This window comes from Pleuronectes platessa, chromosome 2 (genome assembly GCF_947347685.1).
Source record: "Pleuronectes platessa chromosome 2, fPlePla1.1, whole genome shotgun sequence".
NCBI lineage: Eukaryota > Metazoa > Chordata > Actinopteri > Pleuronectiformes > Pleuronectidae > Pleuronectes > Pleuronectes platessa.
Window position 1 is genome coordinate 2,613,035 of NC_070627.1, and position 24,421 is coordinate 2,637,455.

Sequence of the window (24,421 nt, forward strand, 5' to 3'; positions counted from 1 at the left end):
CCTGGATACTCTGCATGCTGGAATGTCCTTGAGGAAGATACTGAACCCCACATAACCCTGTGTGTTAATGTGTGTGTGAATGTGACCTGTGAAGTGAAGCTCTTTGAGTGGTGCTAAAGTGCTGTGTAAATACTGTCCATTTAGCGTTGACGCCCATAGGCCACTGACCTCAGGTTAATTGTGTTCTAATGTACAATAAGTGGATTTATGTGATGTTTAGTCCAGTATTGACATTTATTTTATTCAGCAGGAAAAGGAAATACATTTTTCCCATTATGCTTTTAGTCCTTTAACAACTTGCTTGTGTCTATTCCGGTAAACAATGACTCAAACTTTTGTTATAACATTACTGATTATACAAGTTATCTAAATTATATATAATTTTGATTTTGAGGATAAAGTTGTAATATTACAAAGAAAAAACTTGTAAAAAAGTCATAATATAATGTAAATATATTTATGAATGAGCAAATAAGAGATAATAATATTTAGAAAAAACAATCCTGCAAATCCTCAAGTGTTTAAAATATGTTCTCCAAACTAAAGCTAAATCTTTGCAAGAGAAAACTTAACAATAAAAGTTCTTACAACATTTTCTGTCCCACAATAAAATTTGAGAGTAAAGTTCACAACACAACTGCCTTTGTTTGGTTTGTGGTCGTTGCCACAATCTCTTTTTAGTGACATGGATCTTTATTGATCCAGAGGGAAATCCGGGTCATTCTCAGGACCTGAAACCTGCAGGAAAACCTACGTCTGGATAAAACCGTCAGATTCATAAACACTTGTACATCCTAGTTTTATAATTTAAACAACCAAGTGGGAACCAATTAAAGAATGACCAGGACTTCATGACTGCACCAAAGGGTTCAAGCTGACCATCTATCAACCACACCAGTCAAAGCTTCATGGAAATGTCCCTGACGTGTTGAATAAGACTCAAATCAGAGAGAAGTTGTTGATGGAAATTTCCATTTAGGGAACTTGTCCCGTGAGAGGAAGTTGCTGATTGAACTGCAATTGCAAAAATAAAGTCAGATATATTTTACTTTAATTCAACGCAGGATGTTTGGTTCCCTGAACATCACACTGACTCATTTGGATGATGCAAAGTTGCCTTAAGGAGCGTGTGTGTGTTTGTTGTGTGCGTGTGTGTGTGTTGTGTGCATTTGAGTGAAGCAGTGTTTTCCAGTCAGTGTGTTTACTTCAGTATGTGCAGCAACAAATCTGGACATTTGCGCTTATGTAACAGATGGAGAAGCAAAACCAAAGCTGGGGAAGTGCATCACGTGTGTGTGTGTGTGTTTGTGTGTGTGTGTTGGTGTGTGTGTGTGTGTGTGTGTGTGTGTGTGTGTGTTGGTGTGTGTGTGTGTGTGTAATTTAGCAAGTGAATGCTTTTAAATGTGAACCGATTGCTCTGCAAACCACTGAGCAGGAAAATCGGAGGCAAACTGGTGATTTTAAACCGTATAAATAAAATAAACTTTTCTGAACACAAAAAGAGTTTTAGTGTTTGAGGCAGAAGTATAACATGAAGTCCATATATATATATAAATTAAAGTCACATCCAGTTGGCCACTTTGGAGATGATTTCCAAACAGGCTGAAGTTTGTAGTTTGAGTTCTTCAGGTGAACTGAGGGTCGAGCTCCTCGGAGGCTGACGAGTCGAGCAGCGAGTTCGACCTCATCCGAAGGTCTCAAGCTGCAGGCCGGGGATTACTGATTCAGAAGCTCAGCGCTGAACCTTACAGGAAATACATATATATATATATATATATAAATAGCATGATGGTCAGTAGAGCTGCTCCCTGGAGGTTAAATATTCTAATTGTCAAATGCTGTTTGCAGAGTGAGAGTCACACTTAACACAAGTTAATGCAAAACATAAGCAGACAAAAATGTCATAATTTATCATAACTGTCAATGATTTAAATATAAAAAGATGAATAATGTTGTCAGATCAATTTCACACATCAGTGTTAATCTGTAGATGGTGACTCTCTTATCGTGTTAAAATAAATTCACAGGCAGTTTGAGTTCGATGAGTTCAATCACCTCATGGTGGAAATTAACTGGCCCCGCCCACTGCACAGCGCAGACACGCTGCCGTCCAATGAGAGCGCTCGGTGCAGCATGTGACTTTGTATACTCAGGATTTGTTTCAACACATCTCGGTTCATTTCTGCAAAAGAGCAAAGACCAAAGTCACACTTCAAGTTTGTTTTGCTTCCTTTTTTGGGGCCAGTTGCGAGAGACGTTACATTTCCACAAAGCAAAAAAAAAGGGCGTCCTCTTTTATCAGAGCTTTGCTGCTTCGACCAGTCGACCACATCTCTGGCTCGGTGCTAAATTCTGTTTAACTCCAGCAGCACATGGCTGCAAAGCATTTGCTCTGCAGAGATAAAACCTCATGGAGGATGCATGAGCCTGATCTGGCCTGAGTGCATGTTGTGTCCATTTCAGTGTATAAGGATTCAAAGATCATATATTGAACTATTAATGATCCTTAAAATATATATTATTAGATAGATATTTTAGAAAATGGACATCGCAGCCTGTGACGTTTGTGCTTCAGTTTGCAGGAACACTCACGACTCTGCACATCTGGCTGACAGGGAATCAACTCGTCTTTCTTTGAAAAGTCGCTTTTTAAAAATAGGTTTCAAATCCTGCATTTGTTACAGCCCCAGTTTGCAGTCTTGCAAAAACAGTGTTGTCTCCCATTCTCTCCCAGACAAGATAAGACGTGGCCATAAAGAGTTTTTCAGGACAGAGGTTAACGTCTGCTGCCGACAACATGTTTGTGTTTTATCTGCCGTGTCCGGGCGGCAGAGACGTGAAGCTCGTTAAACTGTGAAACACGGTGAAACGCAGAGTGAGGAGCAGAACACGTCATAAAAACACACGTATGTTTCAGGTCATGAAGTGAACATTGACCCACGATGTCTCTGAGTGTCTGGGTCTGTGTGGCCATCGTCCCTCTGATTTGAATACATCAGATATGCAAACCAGCCTCTGCCCTTGTGCTTGACCATTTCCTCATCAGACATAACCACACGTCTGTTTAAGGATTCAAATCCTCCTCCTCCTCCTCCTCCTCCATCCACATCGTTATTTCCTTGGCAACACACAAACTGCTTTGACCTGCAGGAAGATGAAGAAGCAGCCGAGTGAAGAAAAAAATGCTTTCAGCTGAAAAACTGTTTTAAATTGACCTTCTACAGCGACTGTCCTGCTGAGTGATATTTGCTGCACTCGACACAAGGAGGACGATTTTGTTAAAGTTAAGACTTTTCTATCATGAATTTTAGTGAGATTCTACTTTCAGAAAACATTTAATTCCAGAGTTTGGAAGAAGAGAGAGACAAAACCTAAACCTTGGAATGTTTTGTCAAATGTTTGGTGAATGGTTGGAGAACACACGGCCTCATGGTGGCGCTGGAGATGAGATGACAGGTCCAGGTTCAGTCTCTAAAGTCCATTCATGTGAAAATCCAGCTGTACAGAAAATCTACAAACACTAATGATATGCTTTTTTAATTTGAGTTTCTGGTGTTTAATTAAATTATGTTTCTTATCGAGGGTCATTTCACTTTTTATAAAATCCCGCACTGGCCATGTAATATATTATTGAACACGAACATTTGCATTATATTTGTCGTCTCCCTCATTTCGGGGTATTTGTTATAGATATTTACTATATTATTTAATGTTATTGAAGGACTTTGAAAAGGAAATTTCTAAGATAAAGGAAATCAATTTTCTTACCGTAGTCACTTTATTAAACTCATCACAATAATTTATCATTATTTAACATCTCCTGGCCCCAGAGTCTGCACAGTAGTGATCGGGGAACTGAGCATCTACTTAACTGACGACCAGTGGGGGGCGGGGCCTGTGTGACCGAGTTGAACGTGTCTTCTTCTACATCCTCTGAAAAACTCCAGCAGTGATCTGTAACTCTGGAGAAGTTGTGAACTTGGGTCTGAAGATTGTGTCGGTTGTTTAACCCACGATAGCAACTCGATAAATCATTCAAACGTTTGTACAGGCCGCACTCGTGAACAAGGATATACAAAAATCTATAAAATCTATACTGCAGATAAACCAGGTAGGATGGACACTAAGTTTTCACTCTTTCGAATCTGAGGTAGCTCAGAGGTGTAAACACAGAGTAAACATCCCATTCCATGCAAGGCACTGCACTAGCAATAATAAAACAAGTTTGGAGATGATAAATATTCTAAATCATTGAATAAAACATGATTATTTAACTGTGTCATGATCATTTACGCTGGAGACTTTTGCAGGAAATGCACTTTTTCTTAAAGATGCCTGAGTTGCATTGGGTGTCCCAGTGAAGCAGGTCATGTGACTGAACTGGCACCAGAACCCTGGCACTGGTGGAACTAAATTAATTCATGTACATATTCATTGATATTAATAATTGCACCTGCACGTGGAAACAGAACATCAAGCTGCTGCTGTTCCTCTGGGTTCCACGGGTTCCTCCCACTGAGCCTCTTCAATCCCACCACCGCGTGGACCTCAGCGACTGCGCGCGCCTGCTGGGGTAATGGGGAAGGGGGTGGCGGGAGCGCGCATTGGATACTGAGCGCGTGCCCATGAGAGCAGGTTTAGATATATAAAAAAATAAAAATGCTCGCAAAATGTGTGCCTAGTGCTGCGTTCAGCTGCAGCTCGGAAACCCGAGCTTCTCTGTGTGAACCCTGCGAGCAGGAAGCGGAGAAGACCCGATGAACAGAGCTGCTCTGTGGAAGATGATGAGGAGCTCGAGGCGTGTTTACGTTTCAAATTCATCTCAATCTGGTTTCTATTGATTTGGGATAATTCCTCCTGTGTGGTGCTTCGGATCGTCCGAGTGGGGCGGTCCTCACGTTCAACCAAAGGGGATTTTGAATTGTGTTGATAGTCTAATAATACAAAATTTGTTAGAAAAGAAAAATGCATGGAATGAAAAAACAGGAGGAGCTAAAACCCCTCGTGTATTCCAAAATGAATTTTACGCACAAAGACAGAAGAGGAAATATCCTGAAGCACGAATGCAATTTTGTAAAAGCTCCGTGCATTTTTACTTCAAGTTTGCACGAACCCTCAGGCGCAACCCCCCCCCCCCCCCACGTGAAGTCAAGAGCATGGCGACAAGCAGCCACAGTGGATATTTCCTGACGCTGTGTGCGGACCGTGAAGGCGGCAGACACACGGCTCTCCTGTTGCTCGGAGGAGGCAGGCCGGTAATTTTCCACTGTTTCTGATCCCCCCCGATGCAAGAGACAAAGGTCAGAAACGGAGGCTTATAAATAGGGTAAAAAAATTAGGCTACAGACGCGTCCAGCCCTCAGACACAGGAGGACACGGACAAGACAGCACGGACACGGGACCCTACGCGCAAAGGACATTAAAAGGACACAAAATAACAGAACAAGACAAAATCCCATCAGCAGAGCAGGTAACGAGAAAAAAAAAAAAAACACACACACACGCGCGCCCGACACACACCTACAAAGCAACGGGTGAGGATGAATGAGATGCTGTGTTCTGATTTTGCGTCAGAATCTGGATTTTGACGCGTTTTATTTCATTTTGTTTGATTTGCATTGAGCGCAGGTTGATTGTGTTGAATGGATGATGAATTAAATATAAGAGTTTCTGGAGGATGTATAGACTCAGAGGGGAAATGGAGATGGAACGAGATGCTGGGGCCTGTGTGTTGTGACTCTATTTGCACTGTGGGATTCAGGGATGTTGTCTCCTGATGCTGTGGCTCTTTTTTGTGTGTTGTGTTGGGATAAATGCTGCTGTTTGTGTGTGTGCGTGTGCGCGCTGGCTCGTGCGCTCAGGGAGGAGAACTGGTGGATTTGTAGAATAGGCTTCGAACGCAACACGAGCAGGTATCGCGCCATCATGTGGTTTTCAGGGTTTTATTCCAATTTGGGTTTATTCCTCCTCGTGGCACGAACACGCCGTCCTCCCCCCCCCCCCCCCCCCACACGCACGCGCCAGATGCCTGTTTCTTCTCATTATTCCGGATTAAATCCCCATCAGCCGCTGGTCCAGTCCCGCTGAGGAGGTCGAACACTTCCAGGTCACCACTGGCTCGTTTCTCTCTTCCTTTCTACAACACGTGGACCTGGAGTCATTTATTCTCTCACTCCCTGTTTTTTTAATGTGCGTGATATCTCTGTTGACTGTGTGTGATCTGTAGAATTCGTTATTGAGGAGAGGAACGCGCTCGGAGCGGGGAGGAGGCGGAGATGCTCTTCAGGCGCACGTTGCACATCGTGCGCTTCTTCCCCCCCCTCGCTCTCGCTTGTTATCTATCTTTTGTCTCGCGCTCTCTCTTCCCCTCTCTGTTTGACTTGGCCTTTTTTGGTGAAAGGTGACTTTTCTTTGGGACCAGACTCTATTTTAAGCGCTTTGTGCCAGTGCGCAAATAAAACCAGTGCAGTTGTGTTTTATTTTTTGCACAATCCTGCAGTGCACATAAGACCAGAGGCTGTTGTGTTGTGGAAAGCAAATGTTGTCTTTCTAATGCCACAAACCTCATGTGTCATCTTACGTGCAGTTGTGTAATTAGTTTTATTTGAAACATGAAGCTTCTTCTCTTCCACAGTTTTTCTGCCTTTGGGCCTTGGACTGTTTATGTGCAGGTTTTATTCTGGTGTCTGTTTGAGTCTCATCTGTGGACTCATGATAAAATAGGAGAACCAGTGAGTTGGTGGGAGCTGCAGAGTGTTTTGAATGTATGGTTGGTTGTGATAGCAGGTGACTGCCTCCATTTTGGATCTGATTCAACACTGGAAAATTACCCAGTTGTTGACGCCCACAGTCCACCAGAGATTAGCACTTTTTTTTTTTTTTTTTCTTTCTTTGCATTAGTGAAGAGTTGCACAACACATTCAGGCGACTAAGAAAAAGCATTATAAATGTTATTTGCTTTTAATAATTTCATCATGTTTTGTCATTTAACCTTTTTAAAAGCATTGAAAGTGAAAGCTGACTAGAATTAATAATCAGTTTTTAGAAGTTTCTGTCCCCCACCTTTTTGTTTTCAGGGCGAAAACGTTGCACCGAAAACCAACATGAGGTTTTGAATGGTCTCCTTTTTACAGCAGGTATATATTTGGCTGGATATTAAATCCCTGAAACCATCTTTAAGATCAACGCGTGACAATAAAACAAAGCAACAGTTGATTTAATGAGAGCTGGAGAAGGTTGTTGGTTCTCCGCTCTCCCTCATGTGGTGACGTAGACTCTCTGAATCTGGAGAGAAACTATGCAGACGCATCGCCAACAAAGTGTGACACCACATTTTTTGAATTTCTTTTCCTGGCTAGCTGTTGTTGGGATGTGACCTCCGTTGTTTTGGACACACTAACTCACTGTGTGTGTGTGTCTGTGTGTGTCGGTTCCGTGGCCCTGACTTTAATCTAATCTCCTCGGCTGCAGACTCCTGCTGGAAGCTGATGTGAGGTAACCTTCTGAATTACTCGCTGTGAGCTCCGGATCGAATCAGGCCCATCACATCTGATCTGGTTAAGTTCCTGTGTATCTAAAGTGGGGTTGGGCTAATGGACGATGTCATCACCACCCATCCTCTCCACCCAAAGCTCTTAACGGCCAGTGTCCAGTCAGCGAATCCCGGTGCAGCGTTTTAGATCAGGTGACGCACAACATGGCTGCCGCTCTGTTCGGCTGAGTGGAAGCAAACATCTGTAAAAGTGGAAAACTTTTGTGAAACTAATGAGTTTCTGAGAAGTGAAACTTTTTTAGACAGAGAAAGCGTTTTGCTCGAGTGGTTCGGGGGGGGGGGGGAAGTCTTCTCCATTGCAGAAAGTTAGTAGTTCCACGAGGGATCGTGGATCAAACCAGGTTCGCAGAGTTTACCAGTTGTTGCTCCGACTTTGTTGTGTGGCTGTTGTGGTTTTTGTGTATTTTCCCCGTCAGGAGCACATTTTTCAGATTGCTCCAACACCACATGAATGCACTAACGATCAAATACCACTGAGCTGCTCTGCTAGACCTGGCCCGCGGCAGGAATCCAGCTCTTCATCTTCTTATGAGAGAAGCATCACTTGAGCACATGCATCACTTCCTGTGCGCTGGAGGCTGTTTCCAGGAGAAAGGTCCCAGTTGCATGTTTACTGGAGAAAGTCATTTTCGTAAACTGGCGAAATTAACCGTGTTTTTAACCAGTCGGACAAATTAACTGAAATGTTCAAGTGGAATGTTTGTGGTTTTGTGACGCGTCTCTTTGTCGTCTTGTGTGTCTGTCAGAGCAGCAGTGAAAGCTGCTTCATTAACTGCAGGCTTGTTTGCTGTTAAATCATTTATTAAGTCGGTAACCTGAGGTGAGTGCATTGTGTGTGTGTGTCGGTGAAATCTCAGCCACGGGCTCGGCAGCATTCTCACAGCAGCTTCTTGAAATGGAAACGGAGCGCGGCTGAGCGAGTGGACACCGACACTGTGAATAGAACCCCCCCCCCCCCCCCCGCCCCGCCCCCCCCGTTACATCGCAGGAGCCGCTGACAAACTTTTACGACGGGGCGTCCTTGACCTTCGCTGCTCGTGTGCTTTCCGCATTAACCAGCGTGAACTACTAACCCACATACACACACCGACACACACACTCTCGCTATCGCACTCGTCATCTTAATGTCGTTATAGCCGCCTCATTAGTCCGGCCATGATTTTCTTTAATTGCATTGTAGTTGTGGTTTGAGCAGCTAATGAACGGTTTCATCTTCCTCGACGGGCAAAGTGTTGAACGTGTTGATTTACAGCCACGGGACAGTCTCACTCAATCTGATTAAAAAGAAACATCGGTTATTTCTGTCGCCTGACACCAAGTGCTCTTCCTCATTCACTGCCAGGAGGATGGAATTCAATCATGGAGATGCAAGGTGAATGTCCCCTTGAGGCGCTGAGGCTGGATTTCCCCAAATTTTGCATCAAACATCCTCCGAAAAAAACAGGAACAAGTTCAGCAGTAATCAGAGATTGAATATAGAGTTTGTAAATCTGCATTTTAATGACAACAGAACCTGATACAGCTTCATATATTAAGTCAACTCATCCCAAGATCTTTTAAAGGCTTCAATCATTTTTTATATACCAGAATTCAATGTAGCATGGATTCTAGTCCGTGGCCCCGATCGCAGTAGTTCCTGTTTGTGTTCTAAGTATCTCCTGACTCCGACTCGTGGCCTTGTCATAAATCTCGTGTCTTTACGAGTTTCAGACAGACGACATCTTCCTGTCGTGTGCCCACGTTTTTTAAATAGCCGATGCACCTGTGACCTTCTGAGCTCCCATGAGCGTGCTGGTCCTAAAATGACAAGTGATCAGACACATTATCTCTGATCGCTTCAAGCAGCGAAGAGCGGTTCCGCTTTTGAGCGTGAAACCGCTCGTCTGATGTCAGTGGGGCAGTATTTCACGTTTATTAGACCGGGGTAGAGATGACGTTATGCACTCCCACTGGCAGATAGTCCCCTCGTGTGCAAAGTAAAACCATTTCCTCATGTTCCACCAGTGGTCCACCAGGGTGCCAGCGTTCAGGGCTGAGATGAAGCCCGGCTCTGGTCTGATTCCGCTGCCTTCAAGGGACTTTAGCCGTTTCAACTCGTGTGTGATGATGATTTAAAATCTGGCGTTTTCTCAGTGAGCAGGAAATTCACAATAAAGCTGATCTCTGAGGGTGAACCTTTGAGATCTGGAACCAAAGTGAAACCTGCGGATTCTGAAGCTTAGTGAGTCTGGGACTGTGCGATTCATGTTGGTATTGTGTTTGAACAGCACTGCTGACCTGCTGTAACCCGTGACTGTTGACTCTGGTTAGATAAGAGTGCCGGACGTGCACCTCTCTGTTTTTCTCTAACTTCTTATCTCCACTGTGTTTCCGTATCTCTCACTTGTTGTTTTCTGTTCCACTTGACGTCTCTGATCTTGTGAGGGTTCGTTTTATCAGCGCGTCAGTCGCATCTATTTTGACCCACTTCTCTCTCCGGCTCTCACATTATCTCTCTTTCTGTGACACATCAAATTTTAAGTACCCGCTCTCCATCTTGGTACGCCCCCCCCCCCCCCCCCCCTTGTTTTTTTAGCCTCCCCTTTACCTCCCTCTCACTTTATCTGTATCGGTTAACTTTTAACAGCTCTTTCATTCGTCTGTCCCTTTCGTCCTCCCGCCCCTGACCTCTCCCTCTCTCCCTCTATTCATGTCTCTCCTTTGTCCTTGGTCTTTGCCTCTTTCTCAAACAAATATACTCACAAAAACATCTGTGTTTTTATCTTTGTTTAAGTGAGAGAAAAGTCTGAAATGGTGTGAACGATAAATTGGGAAAAGGAAAAAGATGTTGGATGGAGGGAAGGAAAATGTTGCGAGAAATACAAATGGATGAAGGTGAAGAGCGATGGTATAACCGGGAGGAACGAAAACAAGATGATGTGCAGAAGAGGGAGTAATTGAGGAGGAGGAGATAGAGAGGGGGGAGTTTATTAAAAGTTACAGAGCAAGTAAACAATCAAGGGTGGAGGAGGAGGAGACTAAGAGGGAGGCATGGGAAGGGAGCGAAACAGGAGGAGGGGACAGAGCAGTGGAAGAGGAGAAGGATAAGGATGGAAAGATTTGATATTTTTCATTTTTTTAACAATTTTCTCTTTGTTTTTGTTTAATATCCACATCAGTGGGAATAAGACTGTGATCCAGAGATCTCTGTCAATGTTAAGAAGACGAATCATTGAGACGTGATAGAATGAAAACTGGGGGGGGGGGGGGAGTGAGAGAACGAGAAGATGGAGTGAAAGAAATTGCAGCTGAGTGTGGGGAGGGGGGGGGCGGATGAAATAGGCGGTCAGCCCAGTGGAAATGTACATGGTCTTAAAATAGGAGAGTGTGTTATGTAAGAGGTTAGGGAGTGAAGTAAGTGTGTTTGTGTGTTTTATGTGTGTGTGTGTGTTATCTGGTGTTGCGCTGGGTTATGAAGTCATAGTTTACAAGTCCAGAGTCTGTATCCAGTGGTCACACACACACACACACACACACACACCACTAGACAATGAGCCTCTATGTTTTACACCAGGCTTTTGGCCTGAGCTTTAAATCTTCCCACAGTTCATTGCGGTTCCCACGGCCGCTCTCTCTCTCTCTGGAGGTCGGCTTATAGGCAGCGGTGCAACAACAACCTTTCCTGCTGTTATACATCTCCTCTGGCGTTGAGAGACGCTGAGGACTTTCACTGCCGTCACAACTTGCCGAAGACAAATCCCTCCACTCGAAATGGGAATCATCAAATCCCTCATCCTACACATTTAGAAGACAGCAGTCCAGGGACATTGTTGTCTTTGGGATTACTCAAGGTAGTTTTCTTTGGTTGATCCTCCACAGCAGCAGCTGCTGCGGCTTACGCTCAACACGCCACTCCATCCATTTTCCGCCTCTTATCCAGAGTGGTTACTTGGGTTGTGGTGGCACCAAAATAGTCAAAAGGTACCCTTCACATCCTTCTCCCCAACCACAGCATCCACCTCTTTCCTGAAGCCTTCACCAGTCAGATGGGACATGTCATCCCTCCAGTGTGTCCTGCTCTGGGGTCTTCACGCTGTGGGACATGTCTGGATCTGCACCATCGATAGGCTTTAAAGAGGCGACCGTGAAAAAGGACAGGATATCCAAGCTCCTGCTTATCTCTAAACCTTTTAAAGCAAACACATTTCAGCTGCTTGTGGGCACCTAGTTGTTCTGCACATGGCAGAGAGCTGCAAGGTCCGCTTGTTTGCACAAGGCTCAGCAGAAGCCAACAAAAGCATGCTACCTATTCACAATGGTCTGTTTTGTGGCCCTTTCCAGTGCAGGAAGTCACATGTGCTGTAGGTATTTCAAGTTGAAGTAGCATTTACCAAAGAAAGTGCAATACGAAATGAAGTATCTCTTCCCACAGAGTATTTTGAAACTGTAGAGCAATACCTGAGAACAATTGGGTAACATGGCTTCACATTTGCTTCAGTTTACTTCCTTGATCATTGATATCAATATGCATCCATGTTGATTTTGGATCCGATCATTGATATTCTACAGTGAATGTTTCCTTTTTAATCTTCCTCCGGTTGAGCAATTTTTTTTTAATTCTTTTGATTATTCTAGATGAAACTATATCCGGAGTTATTTCCAATCCTGTGATAAAGATCCGCTCAATGCGAAAAAAGAAACTAAAGTTCGATCTCTTGCATTTTCATATTTTTTTTTGTATATATTGGTAAAGAAATTGGATAATATTTTACCTATACTATATGGGGTACATGTTATAAAGTTGTACAGATGGTAAAGGCTTTCAAGCAGTGCCTAAATGTTCGATTTTGGGTCCTCTACTGTTTCCATTTCTGAAATCATAATATTTGATAGTCTGTTACATGTTATATTCAGAAGTAGTACAAGCATTAATTATTTAATTAATGAACCATTAACATTTTATGAAAAAATACTACATATTGATTATTCCAGCCACCGCAGTGCTGCAGGATTTCCTGTTGTCTCTAATGCATTGTTGGTTTAGTTTTTCACGATAACGCGTCAATCCGGCTCTTTGTTGAAAGTAACATCGTTATCCGTCATCGCCGTTATTATCTACTCACGATAACAGCGCGTCACAGACATAACGGCGTCTACAACCTCACAGCAGGAAACACTTCAACACAATCGTTGACTTGTTTCAGGGAAAGTTAGAAGCACAGTGGGAAAGATGTCAGATATCATTTACACTCACACACACACACACACTCCTGTCGACTGCTCCTGTCTGCATTGTTATGCCTCATGCAGAAGTTTTATATATAGATACTTGACATTCATGCTGTGTGTACACTGTATAAAACAACCTGTAAAATTTACCCAATAAATCTAAGATGAAGATTTTGTCAACCTTCATTCAACAGCTATGAAACACTAAAATAAATTAGATAAAGTTTCTACATTAAACAAATAATTACCCATACAAATTGAGTAATATTTACTGTTGAGTTTTTTTTTTTTAGGCTGAATTTGTCTCATCAGACGAGAGGACATTTCTCAAAAAAGTTAAATCTTTGTCCCCATGTGCAGGTGAGAACTGTTGTTCTTTTCATGGCCATTTTGTAGCAGTAACTTTTCCATGCTGACTAGCTTTTCAGGTTATGAAGGGGGGGGGGGCTTGCAATCCGAAGAGAACCAATCATTTCTGGGGCTGTAATCACAAGACATAAATTAATGTTCTTGTTTACATTCAATTTGCTTGAGTATTTGTGACACTATCCGCTTAAGCAAGGCAGAAAATGTATGTTTGAATTCCACTCGTGTTGTCATGATGCTAACATTTTGACAGTGATAAAACTAATAGATCAGAAACACTAAGTCAACCTAGGGACATTAATAATGGACAGACTGTAGATGTTACTCCAAGAGACCTGTGTAGCGTATAATATACATATATTAAGAAAGTATTGCATTTTTATTCCAATTGAGTCAAATGTTTCATGATGTAGTAAAGAGCTGCCTTGTATAATGTATAAGTATTCTATAAATAATTCCATAGGTTCAAACTAGTATTTTACCACCAAGACATCGTTGGTATTTTAATACGTCACCGCACAGAGGAGAGGGGAAGAAGAGACGGAAACTAGATGGATTTTATCTAGCACCCTGAAAAGTCATTTTTTTACAGTGTATCCTGGGCAGCAGCAGTAGAAAACAAATGTTGTCTTGTGTTCAGGAAGTCAGATGGACAGGGAATGAGTGAGAGAAGTATTGAGTGTCAGTTGTCTGACAGATGGACAGAGAGCGACAGACATCTGATCACTGACCGATCCCTGAGTCATATGTTTTACTTTGAATGAGGACGGGAGGGAGTCGTAGAATACTCATCTTTTTTTTTACATGTACACAAATATACAAGACCGGAAAACCTTGATTTTGAAGGATTCCACACGACATCTATTGCACTTCTGTCCATCCTGAGACAAGAACCTCTCACATGTGGAAACTCAAGTTCATGCCCTCAAGGCATTCAGGTTAAGCCCTGACTCGTTCAGCTCTCGTTCTAATGGATGAGTTATTGTTAAGGAGGGGTCATTAATGACCAACGTAAATATACATGAAGTTGTTTGAATAGTTTTCTATTCCTAATACCCAGTACTTCCTGGTAGGGATGCACCGATATTGAAATTCTTTGCCGATACTGATATCTGTTTAATTTGTTTGTTGTTATTCATTCACTCTTTTGTGCAAGGAAAACGATTTAATCATTATTTAAAAAGCATTTTTTAAAATAATTTCAGCCCTTTATCACTCTAATCTTTTATTGACCATAATCAAATTTATGAAACAATCTTTAGTTTAACTAAACTTTATTTAAAGGAGACCTATTATGCCCACAAGTTGATATGGTTCCTTGGGGTCTTAACGAAATTTCTGTAACATATTTTGGTCAAAATACCACAAGGATCATTTAAAACAGCAACTTTTTACCCTGTCTAAAGCAGGCCTCCTCAGATTGACCTGTTTTGAGGACTGGGTTTATGTTTTGTTATGACTTATGTTCAGTTAAGACAGTTAAGACTGTGTTAAAGGAGTATTGAGATGTCCTGAGGGTCAGTGAACAGGTCGGGATGGGGCATGCGACAGGACTAGACCAGTGGGGTTGTGTGGGATGAGAGATCCTCATTGTCTGGTTTGTTGGGGGTCAGCGGGGAAGGAGGTGTTGAAGATGGTTGTTGATGTGAAGAGTGTTGGAGAAGGAACAAGGAGTGTGACTTTAATAAAGTTACAAATCAGAGAAGAAGTTCCGTGTCGTCTGTGAGGCGGGGACGTTACAATACCAGTGAACATCGGCAAATGCCATCGGTGAAAGTCAAGTTTATTTACCGATGGCAGTAAACAAGGCGAATATCGTCCGCTACCGATGTACGGCCAATACATCGGTGCACCACTACTTCCTGGTCTTTATTTTGAGTATTTATTGCAGCTTTGAAAACCACGTAGATGTTCTGCCAGAACATTTTAATGCTCGACTTCCTGGAGATTTTTGTTGATCAACCTGGACGGGGAAACTTCTGCCACCAGCCAAAAATCTGGAGCTGGAGAGTTGGGTTGTTTCTAAGTTTGTTCCCTTGCCATAGCAACAGTAGATGTGGTTCCTGTTAGTTGATTATTTGCAGACAAGTCTCACTGGAATGATTCTCTGTCTCCTGTTTCTACAGAATGGCGCAGAAAGAGAAACTTCAGTGCCTGAAGGATTTCCACAAGGACACTCTGAAGCCGTCCCCCGGTAAGAGCCCTGGCACCCGGCCTGAAGACGAGGCAGAGGGAAAACACCCTCAACGGGAGAAGTGGTCCAGCAAACTGGACTTTCTTCTGTCCGTGGCAGGCGGCTTCGTGGGTTTGGGGAACGTCTGGCGTTTCCCATACCTCTGCTATAAGAATGGTGGAGGTGAGCTATGAGAAATAATGGATCTCTTTATATTTGCTTATCAAACATTCTCTGTTGAATTGTTCGGATTTGAATTCATGCTCATTCGTCATTAACTCTTTATTTCCCCGCCTCTTGTGTCCTCCTTCCTTCACTCCACCAGGTGCATTTCTCATCCCCTATTTCATTTTCCTGTTTGGCGGAGGTCTGCCCGTCTTCTTCCTGGAGGTCGCCTTGGGTCAGTTCACCTCCGAGGGCGGCATCACCTGCTGGGGGAAGCTCTGCCCCATCTTCACTGGTACGTGGCCCCTCACTAATGAATCAGTGTGGAAAAGATTAATCCTGATAAGGCAGAAATACCTTTCTGATTAAAAACAGTCAATCATAAAATGAAAATTCCTCCAGAATACGTACATTTTCACCACTTTCTAACTTTCTGCCAATTTTGGTAAGAATTTGAGCATGTTAAAGCCCTTAAAAAGCCAATTCATTTGCCTGAAGAATAATAATAATAATCATTACAATTTCAATAGGGTCTCACCTGACCTTTCATGTCAGCGCTCGGGCTCTAATAAATGGTCGTATAGAGAAGTAAAATAAAGGGTATGGATATTAGGCTGGTTTATGAAATGTAAGTATTTTTTTTGTTGCTTTCTGTTTAACTAACCGTGGCACAAATGTACATCTTCGGTTCATCCTCACTCGTGTTGTTTACAGGCAGCAGTCGAGCAAAAGCCCTAAGAACACAATGTACTGTTTGTGCTCACAGCAACAAACAGCAGGCACACCGCTAACAACCCCTGGTTAGAGAGATATTTCCCTCAGGAGTTGGTGGAGACCCAAAATGGAGCCAAAAGAAACACAAATGTTGCTCTGTAGTAACAGGATGTGCAAATAGACGGCAAACGCGTCAAATTATAAAGAAGCATAACATATCCCCGTAGTTCACTCCATCCAGACACATTTTCAAATTACTTTCAATAGATGTAACTTCATTGAAAACGGAACAAATTACTAAATCTGTCGTCATCTATTGTCGTCTGCTCCGTCCGGAGTCGAGCTCCACCCACTGCCCGCCCTTGAGCAATCTCACTGATTCAAAACAGAGGTCGGTGTCATAGGCCCCCCTTTTCCCGTCCAACTGGAGGCTCTACATTTTCCAGACCTCTGTTAATTGTCGCAGAGAACTGGCTGAGCACCGTTCGGCTGAGTCACACCAGACTGCTGGGACTTCACCCTGCAACTGTTACCAGGCAACCAGGCCTGCGCTGGTACACCGACACACCGAGGCTCCGTCCTCACGGTTATGGATTCGTCGTCATTTCATTATCTTGATTTAATTATTTACTTATGAGGCCATTCTCCTGTTCACATATGCACACGTTGTTTCTCCTTTTCCCCGATACATTATCCCTCTACCGTCTAGCTCTTTCACAAACACACACACGCGTACAAACACACACATATATACACACAAACACAAGATGGTGAACAGACTGTCCTAAATCACGCGTTGCTATGGCAACATCGCTGCAACACATCAGAGACACCGTGAGCGAGCGAGGGAGCGAGAGAAAGAAAAGAGACAGAGCAGAGAGATCTGAGGAGCATCGAGATGGATAGATGAAGACGAGAGAAATAAAGGCAGGAGGGACGGAAAAGAAGACAAACAGAATGAGGAAGGAAGGATAAAATGGAGGAAACATAGAAGAGAATGATAAATAAGGGGGAAAAGAATAATTCAGGAGGTAGAGGAGAGAGAGATCTGCTCCTGTATCTTTATTTATTTTGTTGACGCCACTGAGTAAATATGGGCTGGTAATTATGAATGTGGAGTTTGAGCTGAACTGAGACAAAAACAGAAGAATGAGGATCGGCCGACAGTAGATGGTTTCGTTTCTTGCTTTTTGAAAACAACCGAGTCAATCAGAGCTGTGTGGGCGGGGTTAAAACAGGGAACCAGTCCAAACCACAGAGGAAAAACAAAGATGGCCAGTGTCGATGAGATCAGTGTGGCTGTACAAGTTGTTCTGAGCCGCCGTACAGAAATAATAACCGTTATATGATCGTATTATTTCTGAGAAACCAGACAGACAGCACAAACACTGACTGGTTCAATACTGATAATTCAGGATAAGATAATCCTGCCATACAGACCAAATACTAAAGTCATAATCAGATTTTATAGTCAGGCATTGTGTGATTATCCTGTTTTCTTAAAGGACAACACAACCAACACCTATTGAATGACTGACTGACTGAACTAATACAAAGTAGTAGTGAAAGGTATAATATAGTAGTACGGATCAGCAGCTTGACCAAAGTCAACCTCCTGAGCGAGAACCAGCTGTTCACTAGAGTTGTTGTTGTTGCTCTACAACACAGTTCACAGTGAAATCGACTCGGCTGATCCTTGCACCCTTTGCCCATATATGTTTTTTTTCTTTACGTATACGAGTTAAACCGTGACAGGACGAGTGAATCATCCGTGTAAACAAACACAAACCATTCCAGGAAGTCTCTGAGAACATCAGACAACTCGAGCCTGGAAGGTTCATGCTCAAACTGAAGATGCATGACAAGATAATCATGAACTCTGGAAAATGTCTGGACAATTGAGTGAGAACATTCTCTAGACTTTCACTTTCAGATTGACAAAGACTGAAGGAGATTCTCTCGATCAGACGCGTTCACAGCAACAAGGGAATATCAAGCGTTATAGAGGAGTGGGCAGAGATGTACCTCTATGATTCGTAAGAATGATGTGGAGAAAGTAAAATCTCTCCCAGATTATGATATTCAGTAGAAACGAGGATAAATATTGGGCTTCAGGAAGTGATGAAATCTAATGGGGAAGAGCTCCAACTCCCAATTCCCCCAGTGGCCCAGTCGAGGAGGGGATTATGTTGTCTCAGCCTTGGCTCCTGCCGAACCACAGGAGGGTGAAGAGAGGCGATGAGGTGAGACGGGGTTGTCTCTTGTTGATTACCACAAAGCAAGAGGAGCAGCGGTCGGTGTGTGTGACTCGCACCGGGAGGTTTCCAGCTGACATGTTGGCCTCTATGAGGAGGTAGAGCGGCCTGACAGGAATGGAAATTCTCCTCGACTGAGGATTCCACTGACGCAGGGGAAGTCGAGGAGCGTTTCATTCCGGAATAATGTGCCATGAAATTGCGTTCAGCCGCTCACCAGGACCCATCCACAGGTGAACGTCCCCCTTTTGGTTGGAGACAGCAGGTGTCAAGAAAACATCCTGTTCACCGGAGGCTGCAGAAAGACTAGGACAAGAGGCTGGAGGAGCAGATCTAGGAACAGCTCAGAATGTAAGAAGAGATTCAGGGCTAGTTAAATGAGGGCAAGCTCGACGAACTTTGTGATTCAGGGGCAATCGGGGGGGGGGGGGGGGAGTGAGACCAAGGTGTTCACCGCCAATTCATCCCTCACCTGGTCACCTTCAAAAACGTCTTCTGCCACCGCAATTCTACCCAGAAGGAGAGAAGTCCTCTTCTCTTCAGCTGTTGCTCAATCTATACCGTCCTCGCTCAAGCATTCTCAAAGCATTGCTCAATCTTGATGGTGGTTCCTGAAACACGATGCAGGGAGCTCTAGAAACTTTCTATGAGTTCCCTTCCATGACGCCTCGGAAGATGAGGGCTTAAAGTCTGGTGGTTCCATGGTGGCCAGGCGGTTTAACACCATGCAAACACAGGAGTCAAGGAAAGAGCAACTAAAGGTTCAGTGTTGAATGTAGGTGAAGGATTCCGGCAGAGTATGAAGGGTCAGCTAGTGGAGTTGAAAGACACAGGGACAGGAATGCAGGGATGAATGCTGATGAGGGCTGAAGGAAGCTTGAGTAAATATAGCGACTCTTATTAGGAACAGATAGAAAATCCATAGCCCACTCTGTATGGCTGTAGTGGTCACCACCAAGTCATATTCACAATCTGCTCCTAACCTCAGTTATCCATTGGAAACCAGGTCAACGACACTTAATGCAGATTTAGACATTTTTAAAAGCCCAATAGCAGCGTACTGACGCAAAATAATAATATAAATGCTTCATTCTTCAGTATCAATCCTCATAATAGACTGAACTTTTACCAAAAGATGTATCTGGAAATCACCCGAGTCTGTAAAGTGAAAGAAATGACGGTGGTTGGAGTTTCAAAGTATGGATCCCAAATGTAAACAGACTGAACGAGGTCAGCTGAGGTCAGCAGATGAGCGCAAGCAATTACATCATGGAGGAGAACACATCTGTTTGTTTGATCAGCACTGTGCCATGTGATCCGAGCAAGTGACTGCCTGTGTGTGTGTCTGCGTGTGTGTGTGTGTCTGTGTGTGTGTGTCTGTGTGTGTGTGACTGTGTGTTCAGAGATGTAGATGCTCGGCAGCTGCTAATTAGCTTTTAGCTGAGTGATTAAAAAGACGTGATGCGACAGTGAAGTAATTCACACATTCATTTATACACTCTCGCACACAAACACACACATACGTAAACAGAGATAGGCTGAAGAACTTTTGAATTAATGCATACAGTTCACAATACACAGACCCCCCCCCCACCCCCACAGATGGCCAATGACGTTGAAGGACATTAATTTGGATGGATGGCAGCTGTCGACTGTCTGTGCTGACTGACACACACACACACAGCCTTTTGTGGCCATGATCATTATTTAACCTTTAACCTAATCCATGTTCCAATCTTCCAACACCTGTTACTTGAGAGGATTTTCTTATCTTCATAACCTTGTGGAGTAGGAACATAAGAACACACACACACACACACACACACACACAGCCTTGATCCTGTGTTTACCACCAGCTCCAGTACTGAAACCACTGAAGGTTAAAAAACTAAAACACTGTGTTTTGCTGGCTTTGAGCAGCATGTTAAATTGTCCCGTAAGTAACACAAGCTAACGGTGAAAGGCCACAGTGACCCGAGCTGTTTTTAAAAAAAAAGGAAGAGACATTTGGATTTACAGCTCGCTGACAGTACATTTCGAACACTGGCTTCTCCAGTATGAGCAACGTGCACAAAAGTGTTTCCTGAACATAACAGAAAAAGAGAAATCAGTCAGAACAGGAAGTAACGCTTTTATCACTGTGTCGCATCTGCACGGCGTCAGGATGTGACTGCTGCTTTGTACAAAGCTTTTCTCTTTACACCTTTTTTAAATGACCCAGGTTCATCTCGTGCATCTGAGGTTATATTTTATTAAACCTCCTTTTTTTTTTTTATGGCTGCAGAAAGAAAAATAGACTCGATGGTTGACTGTCTCTCACAACAGGATATACTCCACATGTACATGCATCACTTTCACCCCCTGAACATCACGTGTGTGTTCTTCGTTTCCTGAAATGTGACACTTGTTTCATTATGAAGCGATTGCTCTCACTTCCTGTTCTATGGCCGCTCACCACACGTCTCTGAAAAGCTGACAGTTAACAAAGAAAAGAATTGAACCCCTTTTTAAGAGGAAGTTCAAAAAGTTTTTCACCGGGGCCATGAAGACAAAGTTCTGTCACGTTCAAGCCCCAGGTTATTATTTTAAAGAACGTCCACATTGTTTGTTTTCCAAGCACAACATTAATGACTTTAATCTTTAAAATGTGACCTTTTCACCTTGTCACCAGACTGTTGACGTCTTCCTGTATCATCATCTTGACCTCCCCCTCCCCCCCTCTCTCTCTGCAGGTATTGGTTATGCCTCCATTGTGATCGTTTCCCTGCTGAACATCTACTACATCGTCATCCTGGCCTGGGGTCTCTACTACCTATTCCAGGTGGGATTAGAGAGAAATGACTGATGGCAGCTTCTTTTTTCTTTTACTCCTTTCATTCACAGCTTGTATTTTAGAGACCATGAATATTCATTATGTTAGTTGGACTTAATACTGGCAGTATCAGGATCAGCTAAAGAAAGAGAATTTCCTAACATATGAAAAAAAAAAACTCTACATTTCCTGCCTGAGGAAATGATCAACAGACGCAGTCCATCATTAACTGGAAGACTGACAGCTCCAGTAGATGATGTGATGACAAATTAGTAATTTCCTCTTAATCTGCTAGAACAACCGGATCGTGATGCTTTGGGAATGTGTTCCTGTTTTGCACGTGGTCCTTTTGTGTGCCAAGATGAATCGAGCTGTGTTTACTTAATGTTTGTGTAGGTGTGTGTTGGCACGTCAGGAATCTTGCCAACGCATACAAGTTACAAATCTGTCAAGGCTTATTAAATATAATTATTTCATCCATGTCATCGTTAAGCTGGTAAGTGTGAGCTGTGAACTGGAACATGTTCAAAAAGAAAAGGAGATGGATCCAAACTACCATTAAACAAGAAAAATAACAATAGTTGCACAAATGAGCATTGCATGAGGTTCCACTGGTTTTAACATGTTCCAAGTGAAACTGTATTAAAATTGTAGTTTTCTGCAAAGGTTAGTTAAACTTTTTCAGTGGTTTAGATGAAAAATATGACTTTAAATTTAATCTTTTAAATCAAACTCTCGAAATCCTAGCTTCCATTCTCCAACTGCGTAATCTGTAATGCAAATTTATACTGAAACATGAATGGCTTAAAAATTAGAGACATTTCTAAGAACCAGTTTTTTTAAAGTGACCTATGTGTAAGAAACAGCAGCAGCCGCATAGTGAGTGATCTCTAATGTGAATTGTCCTTTTTTCCATTTCAGTGTTTTCAGCCGGAGCTGCCCTGGGCCAAGTGCAACCAGCCCTGGAACACCGACCGCTGCATTGAAGACACCTTCCGCAAGAACAAAACCTTTTGGCTGGCCGCCAACATGACCAACTTCACCTCCCCCGTCACTGAGTTCTGGGAGTAAGTTACACAAGTGTGCACACACACTCATTAAATCACATGTGTTCTTCATGTCGTTTCACATGTGACAGGTTTGGAGTTCCCTCTTATTAATGATCTGCACTCGGAAAGGGAGGGTCGACCGTAAAGAATGTGTTTGAACATGTTTGAAACAACCTGATTGGCCGATATAAGAGAACCTCCACACATTTACTATCAAAGGAAAATGCCAAAGCCCCACACATGTTAAATATTTTCAAATCTTTAGTGGGTTGCTCGGTTGGTCAAACCTGCCAAAGTCAACTCGTCTATCTCCAGGACACAGAAAGTAGCTGAAACATTAGTAATGTAATCATTTAACATCTTTCAAATATGTCTTTTTAAAACTTTCCCTTTTTTGTTCCACAGACATAACGTGCTGGGTATCAGCAATGGTATAGAAGATATTGGTCCTGTTAAATGGGACCTGGCTTTGTGTTTACTGCTCGTCTGGGTCATCTGCTTCTTCTGCATCTGGAAGGGAGTCAAGTCCACTGGCAAGGTACATCAATATATATATATGTATAACGTGTACTGTTATGTATTACCAGTCGTGTTGTAAGATTCCTCTTTAGCCTGCTGAACTCAAAAGGTCTGAGAACTGACTCATCCACTGTTAATGTATCATACTGATGCAGAAACCACTGATAGTGATGCTCACATGACCAGGAGAACAATGCCGTGCTCTGTTCAAGCCGAGGGCACTTCTCTTTCTTTCAAGGCCAAGGGAGTTGCAGTTGTAATCTATGCAATGTTGTCCCCCCCCCCCCCCCGTTTCCCAAACTTAGTATGAAGAAGTTTATTAGTCTTGTGAAACTGAAAAGGTTTAGAAATGGAACGGGGAAGTACGTGTCATTCTGTGTTTGAGCATCAACGGATCACAAACCTTTTGGTCATGTTCAAAATCTAACTCCTATTATCTCCGTGTTAAAATGAGTAGAGAAAACATTTTGTCACAAGCTGCTAGCTCTGTAAGGCTGGTGATGTAGGTGAGGTAAAAAATTTGCTAAACGGACTTGAAGTTGAGTTGCCAGGTCCTTACTTAGCAAGTATTCTTGGTAATTTCTGACAATCAGGACACTTAACTGTTTGTATTTATGTTTTACAGCTTCAAAAACATGATTTTAAATGTCAGCTTTTACCCCTTTCAACATAAAACACCTTGGCTTGATCAAAAACCCATAAATGTTGTTTTTGTACAGGAATCGACCAAACGTGATGATTTATCTGTGTTTAGCTCAAATTTGATATCAGCATAGTAAATCTTTTGCTTAAGTATTTACCCGGAAAGGAACTGGCTCATTTGATTATCCCAGTTGTAGGAGTATTGCCGGATGAATAGCTCGCTCGACATTTAAGACCTTGGTTTGTTGCTGCTACAGCAACAACAACATTTCTCCCTGAGACCAGAGGCAGCTCAAACAACCCCAGACTCTTTTTATAGCCTCAACAGTCTAATTGGTCTGGTCGGATTTATGCTTTCTGGTAGCCACATGTTGTAACTCTGGTAATAAAGACTCCTGCAAGGCCAAGTGTGGTCACTGCTTTCCGTGTAGCAGATACTGATACACCGCTATTGATTAAACTGGCAGCCAGTGGTCTGCTCCTGTCATAATCGAGAAATAAATTCACATATTTATCAGGCATAATTCTGTGTAATGAAACCAAAGATCTAATCTCAGGGGCCGAATAACAAATTAACATCCTTGTCATTGGAGGAGGCAGAGCAGACACTCGAGCTCCATGAACAGGCCTCCTCCAGAATACTAACAAGAGGCTGCTGAGTGTTTACCCACCGTGACCTTGCTTTGCCGTCTCTGTGATCTCCCTCAGGTGGTCTACATCACCGCCACCTTCCCGTTCATCATGCTCATCGTGCTGTTGATCCGCGGCGTGACACTGCCAGGTGCTTCAGCGGGCATCAAGTTCTACCTGTACCCGGACCTGGACCGCCTGAAGGACCCAGAGGTTGGTGCCCTGGCTCATCTTAAGTGACATCAGTCTTTTCTGCGGTAGTCTGACCAAACATTGCTACCCAGGCAGTTTTAGCTATTTGCATAGGCTAATGATTAGCTCCAGTTAGCGTGTGTT

General features: G+C 43.0%; 1 protein-coding gene and 1 long non-coding RNA gene across 4 annotated transcripts in view; one reads left to right on the forward strand and one right to left on the reverse strand.

Annotated features, from left to right (window-relative positions):
* Positions 1 to 1,029: 1,029 nt before the first annotated feature.
* On the reverse strand, positions 1,030 to 5,012 carry LOC128453472 (uncharacterized). The gene is made up of 3 exons (XR_008341510.1): positions 4,454 to 5,012; positions 2,056 to 2,182; positions 1,030 to 1,744 (listed from the first exon to the last, which is right to left on the reverse strand). It is a non-coding gene; the product is annotated as an uncharacterized LOC128453472 (long non-coding RNA).
* A 177-nt stretch (positions 5,013 to 5,189) lies between these two features.
* The window catches only part of LOC128453458 (sodium- and chloride-dependent taurine transporter), a 31,311-nt gene continuing 12,079 nt past the window's right edge, over positions 5,190 to 24,421 (forward strand). The window contains exons 1-8 of one of the 3 annotated variants that reach the window (XM_053436379.1): positions 5,190 to 5,470; positions 7,471 to 7,684; positions 15,253 to 15,482; positions 15,625 to 15,759; positions 21,166 to 21,254; positions 22,167 to 22,312; positions 22,700 to 22,832; positions 24,164 to 24,298. In XM_053436379.1, the coding sequence (XP_053292354.1) occupies positions 15,254 to 15,482; positions 15,625 to 15,759; positions 21,166 to 21,254; positions 22,167 to 22,312; positions 22,700 to 22,832; positions 24,164 to 24,298 (867 nt within the window). In that variant the 5' untranslated portion in view covers positions 5,190 to 5,470; positions 7,471 to 7,684; position 15,253. Of the gene's footprint in view, positions 5,471 to 7,470; positions 7,685 to 15,252; positions 15,483 to 15,624; positions 15,760 to 21,165; positions 21,255 to 22,166; positions 22,317 to 22,699; positions 22,833 to 24,163; positions 24,299 to 24,421 lie in introns of those variants that run through there. The other 2 variants (XM_053436368.1, XM_053436387.1) reach the window with 2 other exon arrangements.